This window comes from Ipomoea triloba, chromosome 15 (assembly GCF_003576645.1).
Source record: "Ipomoea triloba cultivar NCNSP0323 chromosome 15, ASM357664v1".
Classification (NCBI taxonomy): Eukaryota; Viridiplantae; Streptophyta; class Magnoliopsida; order Solanales; family Convolvulaceae; genus Ipomoea; species Ipomoea triloba.
The window spans coordinates 20,628,547-20,638,191 of record NC_044930.1 but is presented as its reverse complement, the minus strand read 5'-3'; the positions used below and the strand labels follow the sequence as shown (position 1 = coordinate 20,638,191).

The following is a 9,645-nucleotide window of genomic DNA, read 5'->3' as shown; positions in this document are numbered from 1 at the left end:
TACAGTTTGATATTGAATTTCGAAGTTAGATTATACTGTGTTGATTTACTTTCTCATGAACTTAAGGACTGGTTCATAGGAGTCGGGATATGCTCCCTGTTGTCCACTTAACACTTACAGTCCCATTAACCTATCCCAAAATATGTTAAGTTGAAAATAATCTTTTTTTGAATTTCAATAAAATTTTATTTAATAAAAAAGTTCCAACAAAAAAAAAAAGAAGATAATTCCTATATAAAGAGTCTCCATGATTGGTGTTGCAACACATATCCCAATGGCGTTAATTTGTCCATCCCTTCCCTTCAAATTCACACCAATTATTTCCACCTTATTCCTTCTATTCATAATGCCAAAACCAATAGCCATAGCCGCTTGCCCCTACACATCCATCTTTGCATTTGGGGACTCTCTTACAGATGTGGGAAATAGGGTTCTTCTCTACCCTAACCACTCTCACATGGGCGAACCTCCTTATGGAGAAACCTTCTTTCACCATCCCACTGGTCGCTGCTCCGATGGTCGTCTCATCATAGATTTTATAGGTATTTACTATCACAAAAACTCATATAATAAAATCATAAAATAAATCTCAAATATGTAATATTTTTAGTGAAAATGTAACACTTTTTTTTTTCATTTTACATGTCTTATTTATTATTCATTGATCAAAGAAACATTCCATTTCTCACTTGTTTTCTTTAACATTTTCATATGATTTTTAAATCCGACTTTTTGTGTTCAATAGTACATTTCATGTAATTTTTAGATATATACATTTTATACACTGATATCAATTTAAATATTACAAAAAATGAAATTATAAATAACTTGACTTAGGTTAACCAAACTAACCACATAAAATAAGATGGAAAGAATACTTTTTCTAGGCTGACAACTAGTACATTTTTATTACTTCAAAATACTACTTTATCTTTGTAAAAAGTATTAGTGCGTAAAAATGTAATATTTTACTTGTAAACTCATAAAAATATTATATTTTCGTTAAAAAGTATTATACATATAAGTTTCACATAAAACTAACCGGAGAGGACTTTATATATATTCTTGAAATTAATGTTATTATTAAGTTTTGTTTTAATTTGGAGGGTTTTAAATTACATGTTAAATTGGTGAAGATTTTGTGGCATTTTAAGTTAGAATGTCAAAATTTCAATCCTCAACACTTGAATTGTACCCAAGAAATGAAAAGAAAAAATTACATAATGTTAAATTGTGGTGATATATATAATATTTCAGCGGAGTACTATGGACTGCCATTTATGCCTCCATCGGCTAGTGTTATGATGAACGGCGGCGGAAACGGGTCAAGTATTGACGGAGGTGTGAATTTCGCGGTTGCCGGAGCTGCGGCAGTCGACTCGGCGTTCTATGAAGAAAGAGGAATAGTTAATGTGGATACAAATTGCTCCCTCAGAGTTCAAATGAGATGGCTCAATCAACTCTTGCCAATTTTCTGTGCCTCACCTTCAGGTTATTAGTATATATATATATATATATATATATTTTTAGTACTACTCACTCACTTTCATGCATAGTTATTACGACGACCCGTTAAGTTGTGACACCCCTTGACCGTCTTGTCACCTAGGAAATGTTAAAATTTGGGGGTCTTAAACCGACCCGAATTAAATTCGAACCGAAATCGAACCGTTGCAATTGCATTTGTTAAATTTTAATGTGCTCAATGCTCATTTGGTTGACCCGTTCTAACGAATCCGGATCCGGTTGACGACTTGACCCGTTTTATCGAATGTAAGTATTCATTTTTTATTTTAGTTCAAATAGTCTAACCCGCCCGATAAGCCCGACAACCCGAAGATTAGGGTTAGGGCTAACCTGAATCCGAGATTAAAATAATAATTAACCGACAACCCGACAGGACTAGCCCGAAACCGACAGGGCTGGCCCGGTTGACATCCCTACTCACTCATTGTAGTATCTGTTTATTTATACTTTTTAACATGTTAAACCACAAAGAGTCAATATCGCCTCAAAGTCACTACATGCCACTTGACCACAAAGTCATCGACTATTATTATTATTATTATTATTATTATTATTATTATTATTACTTCTAAGATTTATTTTTCTATCAACGTGTATTTAAGAAGAAATAATTTTGTTTGATATGATATCGGTTGAATATAAAGTGTTTTAAGTAGTTAATAATATGACATTGACAAATTTATGTATAAAATAGTTTAACAATTTTTTTTTTATTGATAATTGTGTTGTAGAATGTAAAGAAAAGCTTAAAAGCTCACTATTTGTGTTGGGACCTTTCGGGAGCAACGATTATCGTCGTGCACTAGGCTATGGAAAAGACATAGAAGAGATAAGATCATATGTCCCTCTTGTTATTGATGTCATTACCACAGCTATCAATGTAAGATAATATATTATATGCATGCATTTAATTTACATAATCACGATTATTATTTACAAAATATCGAATACAAATATAAATTTTTCTTTAAAAAAAAAAAATAAGTGATGTTTTTATTGTATAATTATAAATTATACTCTAATAAGAAACAAAACTAATGTATGTAGGATTTGATTGAACTCGGCGCAACGACAATCATGGTACCTGGCATATTACCAGATGGTTGTATAGGCAGTGTCCTCACAGAATTTGAAAGTGACAACAAGGAAGATTATGATCCTGATACTGGTTGTCTTACTTGGGTAAATGAATTGTCTGAGTACCACAATCAACATCTTCAACAACGACTCAACACCATTCAACATCATAATCCTGATGTTGTCATAATCTATGCTGACTTTTACAATGCTACTATGGAACTTTATCGTCATCCTGAAAAATATGGTAATTAAACTTATAATTTGTTACTTTATTTTATTTCTAATGTGCTGAAGGATCATAAGGACAACAATCTTTTTCTATTATTATTCTAACTTTTTTAATCTTTTCATTTCATCTCATTAATATTGGTTGAAAGTACATATAGTATCAATTTTTCTTACATTGAATTAAAGAAAATAATAGCCTTTTAATTAGATATTATTTCTTTAATATATGTGCAGGATTCATATCAACCCTGGTGGTTTGTTGTGGTGAAGGTGGAAAATATAATCTCAATAAAGATGTTGGATGTGGCGACGTACAAGTAAAGAGTTGTCCTGAACCATGGTTTTATATTGATTGGGATGGAAATCACATGACAGATAGAGCAAATAAAATAGTTTCCATGGCTCTACTGGATGGAACTTGTACGAGTCCATCCATCAACACTTTGTGTGATTCATTTAAAAAATCCGCCTACTACATTTAAAGATATACCTTTTAAAATGAAGTGTTTACCAATGTGTTCTAGATTACTAAAATTCCCTATTGAATGAATGTCAATGTTAATTCCCAATTAATTGTTTTACTATTTCACTTTCAAACATGTTTGAACATGCTAAGGAATACATTTTACCGTTGGTTTGTTAAGTTAGAGCAGGGGCAGGAATGAGCCAAGGCTCTAAATAGAGGGTTACAATTCGACCTAATTTTGACTCGATTCGACCTAACTTTTTTAATAAAAAGGTTAGGTTTGTGTTTATATTAAAGCCTATTTAAGTAAATAAGGGCAAATTATTCTGTGGACCCGGGTCTAACTTACAAGGTAGACCAACATCCAAAATACATAATTTACATACTGAATGTTCACAATTTATATATTGAATGTTCACAACTAAATGTTCACAATTTACATATTGAATATTTGCAATTTATTCCGTATGTAAATTGTGATGGGTCCATGGTATAACTATTGATTTGTTAGGCTAATATTTTTAAGGCAAATTATGCTATGGACCAGGGTCCACCTTGCAAGGTGTACTCGGGGTCTATGTTCACACATTTAGAATTCTATGTTCACAAATTAAAAACTCTATGTTCACAATTTTAAATCTCAATATACAAAATTACATTACTCAATATTCACAACTTTTGAATTCTATATTCACAATTTTGATATATAAATACAAAAATTGTGTTATATAGTTGAACACAGAGTTTTGATACTATCAAACATAAAGTTATGAAATTGTGAACATAGAGTTTTAAAATTGTGAACATAAAATTATGAAATTGTGAACGTAGAACTATGAAATTGTAAACATGAAATTATGAAACTGGGAACATGAAGTTATAAAACTGTGAACATAGAGTTATGAAACTGTGAACATAGGATTATGAAATTATGAACATAGAGTTATGAAATTGTGAACATAGATCTGGGTGCACCTTGCAAGGTGGACCCGGGTCCATGACTTAACAACCCTGGTCCTGCCCATTTATAATATAAATGTATTAGTCTATGAATAACCCAATCTTAGAAGCCCAATTTTAATTGAAGTCTTGACGAATGCTAGTGGCAAATTATTGCGTGGAACATGTTCCATACAACTGTGTGGACCAAAAATAAAAAATCCATTTTTATTATACTAAAAGTAAATTATTTTTGTACTGAAGGTACATTATTTGATAGTATATATAAAATAATGTACCTTCAGTACAAAAACAATGTACTCTAAAATAATGTATCTTCAATACAAAAATAATGTACTTTTAGTATAATAAAAATGTACTTTTTATTTTTGGTTCACACAGCTGTGTGGACCATGGTCCATGCAATAATGATTGAATGCTAGTATGACTTTATAATTTCCTTGTGTATGCACGGTTATGAACTTATGATATTGATTTTTTTTGTGATTCTAGACTAGTTATTATGTTTGCATTAAACTTGTTATGAATTAGTTATGACATTTTGTACCAGTTAGCATGTTTGAATAATTGTAGGTTCATGTGTAATTCTAGAATACCATACCTAGGCTTATTTACTCTGCTCATTTTCACCCTAAGTTGAGTCAAGGAGTGACGCAAAATTCAGTGTTTACTAGTGTTTATTTATTTAAATATTTTTATTTTACTTTTATATGCTTAATTATTTATTTTATTTTTATACACTTGAATATTAATTGACATAAATTAATTGCCTAAACGAATCATAAAAACTGAAACAATGACAGTCTGCTTTCTGTTTAGAAGGATAAAACAGTGATGCCATCAGAACTGGTTGATGTATTTCATAAATTAGATCACAGGAAGCTTAATTTAGAAAAATTAACAAATTAGTGGGTCTGCACAACTTGACTTCGCAGCCACATCACATATGCATATTAGATTATTAGGATTTAGGAGGTCATATGAAGGCAAATTATCTACGAACCCATATTCAAAATACACAATTTACATACTAAATGTTTACAATTCAAATTGTGAACATTCAATATGTAAATTGTGTATTTTGAATACGGGTCCATTTTGCAAGGTGGGCCCGCATCCATGGTATAACTATTGATGAAGTAAAGAATAATGCAGTTTTTATTACCTTCTGGATCTAAAGAGTAAAGAAATACACCATTATTACATGAAGAAGTAGAGAAAGGATGATTAATTGAGCAAAATTTCTACTGAGAGAGAGAGAGAGATAGAGATTCAATGACTGTGTGTGCAACCATTCAGTAAAAATTTACAGTGCCTATACCTTCATCTTCTGAAGACATGATTGTGAAGAGTAATATATATGATCCTATGAGCCCCAGTTAGGAATGTTAGCAGTGGCTTCATTAACCATCTTCACCAGCGTAACCTGCCAGAATTCGTTCGTATTTGATAGTAAAACTAACTTCAATTCATAAATCAGGTTGTTATTAGACAAAATTTATTCTTTCTATGTGCAATCAGGTCTAAAGCTAAAACCATACCACACTTTTCGGAATACCAGGTGGTGGCAGCGGAAGGTTTCTTGGAGGCCAGACGTTAATATATGATCTCTTGTCAAATCTCCACGCTCCAATTTTTCCATAGGTCAACGTACCCTGAAAAGCGTTTACTTGTTAAATTCGATCACAGGACATTGGATCTTCATCGGTTCAAGAGATACCTTCTTGTCGTAATCACATCCGTAAGTGTAATGGATTATGTATGCGTTGCCAATTTCTGTGTCCCAAGGAGGCTGGAAAGCATTAACAAAACATGAAAACTAGAACAATGAAGAAACTTTAATTTCCACTATCTATCTTGCTACACCACTCACTATAAACAACAAACAAGAACCAACTGATGAATCGAAGTCGTTTGTTGTTTTAGGGTTTACTACTACATATGCAGAAATTGAATGGGAATGGGAATTTGGTTCCCGCATTTAGTATGTCTAGTCCAGAGGATATTATTCCTCACGCCATTCCCTTCCTTCCACAACAAGTTTCCCTAGTTTCAATTCTTCTCCTGGCTATCATAACCCCCGCTACATTCACAGGAATCAGCAAGGAAGAAGAGATTGGGTAACCCCAGCCAAGATGGAAAGAGATCCACGATTGTAACCACAAGGTCACGAGTTCGAATCCTTGGCCCCTTGGTTTGAGTCGGTCAGCTATGGGTAACCTAGACTCGTTTACTTCCTTGTAGTCCTTTGCCGGCTAGGGTCACAAGGCGAGGTTTACTCATACCCAAAAGGGTTGTGAGGTTTCCCTCGTCATCCAAGCAAGGAATAAGAGATGTTATAATCATCCAAAGCCAAGTGCTAATGTCTAACAGAGTAACAGGCAATCTTTCTCTATCTTCTGTGTAATAAAAATGAACCAAAAACTTATACACTCAATAATAATAATTATAATAAAAGTTATACCTGAATCATAAGTTCCTTGTGTAAAATGTTGCTCACGTTATGCAGTGCAGATGAAACAGCATAAGCATACCTGTAGATACAAGAACATAAGATAAAAGTAAGGTTCAAGTTAATTCTGTTCCCTTTATGCATATGGGAAATGAAATATTTTCAATAAAATCACTAGATTTGAAATTTATTACATCTCAAGTACCCAGCCAAAAGCTTTATCTGTTTCAGGGTCCTTTTTCATTGCCAATGAAACATTCATCCATGTTGGAGCTATCTTTTTCAAAGATTCCTAAGACCCACAGAACCAAATATATATAAATAAATAAATAGATAAACTAATAAAAGCCTTAAGGAAGGAACAAGGAAACAAATTAAAACAAGATAGCTATAAAGTATGGGTACCTTCCCAAGAATGACAGGAGAATTTCCAATTGGATTAATGTTTGTTATTGGTCCCTTTTCTTCCGGAAAGAACTTTCTTAGGACAGACTCAAACTTCTCGGGCTCAATGTAAAAGAATGGGAATGCAGCTCCATGGCCATCTTTGGATAAGTTTGGAATAGGCTTCACAATAATATGATCTGGCTCCGCCATTAATATGTAGCTGTATAAAAGAAAAGGCAGGTAAGAGATGACTAAAAGCTAGCTAGCTGCTCAAGGAATTAGAATTCTATCAAATGGAGATTTCGTTCATACTCCTCTTCAATGTCTGCTTCTCGAAGCCATTGAACAAAAGCCCAAGGTCTGTTAAGGACAATATAGCCCTGAAATTCATGAAAAACATACATATATAATAATCCATATATAATAGCACCACCTACATAAATAACGCTGTGTTATCCTGCAGAGGAGCCAGGACACAACGATACTTCCACAAAAAGAATTGAAACCGCAGGGTGTTGCAACTTGTAATCTACTTTGTATTTTTCTGCAACTTTAGTCCACACACGCAATTAAAGCTTTTCAATTCACCATTGGCATCTTATGATTTCATTTCATCCCTCATTATGCCTGCCCCTGGATAATCTTTGTCCACAAAGAGCTTGTTTTTTAATATACAGTCATCTCTCCTTTATGGTGCATTTCCTAACATTACATCAGAACCTACCATTTATGATGGATAGTTATCAACGAGTTTACTTGGTTTTCCACATCAAATACCACATTTTTAATTCCTAAGAACCACTTTCAGAGAAGAGTCCAATAGCATTTGATACTCAAAAAATCAGGAACAGATAACTAAATTCAAATTTAGCTTTCAGTTTCTCTGTATAATTTTGCAATCACAAAATTATTATGTATACTTATTAAAATTTTTCAAGGACTACTTGAATAAAATAGATAAGGTCCAGGCAAGGTGGTGGTCGGAGGATTTCCAGAGCTCTAAAACAAAGCTAGCTTAGCCACATTTTGTTGGGCAAAGGCAGTAAAGGGACAAGTCCAACACTATAGCCTTTGCTACTAACTATAGCTTTTAATGTAGTGGTAAGCATTTGATCTAACCAGTACTGATATGTGCCCCTCTCGAAAATGTGATGACCGTCTATAAGAAAATAAAATTGAGCCTACTAATTATAGCGCTTGGCATAGTGTGTAAGCGTTTGATCTAAACAAATAAAGTCTAATCACATTTCTAAACTATTCAAACTCCTGCTAATAACAAAACTGGGTGGTATTGGGAAACTAAAACAATCCACATAAAAGAAAGAAAGAAAAGGAATGAAAACCTGATCCATTCCTGAGGGGAGAGGCTGGGCAACGAAAGTAGGGATCTCGTCCATGAACCTATCTGGGGAGCCGGAGTGCAAGATCCTAGTGAAGCCACCCATTCCAGAATTAGGGCCGTCCTTGAACTTCTTGAACCAGTAATACATGATTCTGCACTGCCAGGCATTGTAGATTGAGTCAGAGGCGGTGACGGCCGTGTGGAATAGCTTCTTGCCCGAAGCCTTCTCCAATGGCAGTTTGATGATTGAGTGGTCAGAATTTGGGAAAACTCTCGCGGTAGAGGAAGAAGATGAAGAAGAAGTGTCGGAAGAGCCCGGAAGTTCTAGCTTCAGAGATGTATTGGCTGACATTAGAATGTTGTAGGTCACCAATGCTGCTGAGAAGGTTACCACCGCCGCGAAGAACAAATTTCCCAACCCCATTTCCCCTCTCTCTCTCTCTCTCTATATTGCTGCTCTGTATTTGTATGTATAGGTTGACTTGCTATTTGAATCTTGGGTGGGGGAGCAGTTGAAGAAGAAGATGATCGACTTCTTCTTCTTCTTCTTCTGCTTCCCACAATGTATAGTTTAGTTGCTTATATATTTAATACTCTCTATGTATTTCTATGTTGTACAAATGCAACCTTTTTCGCTCTCTACCTTACCTTTACTCCTTTAGCTAACTAGGTATTACCCAATTTTACTTGGGAAAATACTTATAGTAGTTCCAAATTCTACAATGGAGCTTTATTACATACTCCCTCGGTCCCATTTTACCTGTCATGTTTACTATTTATTGGTCAAACTAACTCTTTCTTCATTGCTTATTTTCTTTAATAATTTTTAATTATTTTTAAATTTATTTTTGTGTGTTTAATAGTACTTTTAATGTAGTTTCTAAATATATAAATTTTATATACTAATACGAAACTTAATATTATGAAAAATTGAATTAAAAATAACTTCAGTCAAGCCTCATTAACCGAACCAGACAAACAAAATGGGACGGAGGTAGTAGTTTCTTATATGTTGCTCTTTAAATTTCTCTTTGATGTGACGGGCACGGATAAATTACTTTTTTTAATGTGAGACCCAATACAAATGTCTATATCAAAATTTTGTGTATGAGAGTAAAAGTTGGAGTAGGAAATGCGAGTGTACATAGTATTTTCCTTTTTTTGGTTAGACCATGAGTGTGGTGAGCAGACTCTAACTGTAGG

At 33.7% G+C, this 9,645-nt stretch overlaps 2 protein-coding genes across 2 annotated transcripts; one reads left to right on the top strand and one right to left on the bottom strand.

The window, feature by feature from the left end:
- The first annotated feature begins 259 nt into the window (after positions 1-259).
- On the top strand, positions 260-3,408 carry LOC116006386 (GDSL esterase/lipase At1g28610-like). The gene is made up of 5 exons (XM_031246737.1): positions 260-542; positions 1,258-1,491; positions 2,259-2,407; positions 2,575-2,851; positions 3,070-3,408. The coding sequence occupies exons 1-5, from the start codon at positions 275-277 to the stop codon at positions 3,315-3,317; spliced, it is 1,176 nt and encodes a 391-aa protein (XP_031102597.1). The 5' UTR covers positions 260-274; the 3' UTR covers positions 3,318-3,408.
- A 1,988-nt stretch (positions 3,409-5,396) lies between these two features.
- On the bottom strand, positions 5,397-9,048 carry LOC116006286 (hydroxyproline O-arabinosyltransferase 1-like). Its single transcript, XM_031246599.1, has 8 exons — positions 8,444-9,048; positions 7,413-7,480; positions 7,119-7,320; positions 6,908-7,005; positions 6,726-6,795; positions 5,982-6,053; positions 5,803-5,916; positions 5,397-5,687 (listed from the first exon to the last, which is right to left on the bottom strand). Exons 1-8 carry the CDS (start codon positions 8,864-8,866, stop codon positions 5,628-5,630), a joined length of 1,107 nt encoding a protein of 368 aa, XP_031102459.1. The 5' UTR covers positions 8,867-9,048; the 3' UTR covers positions 5,397-5,627.
- Between the last annotated feature and the right edge of the window lie 597 nt (positions 9,049-9,645).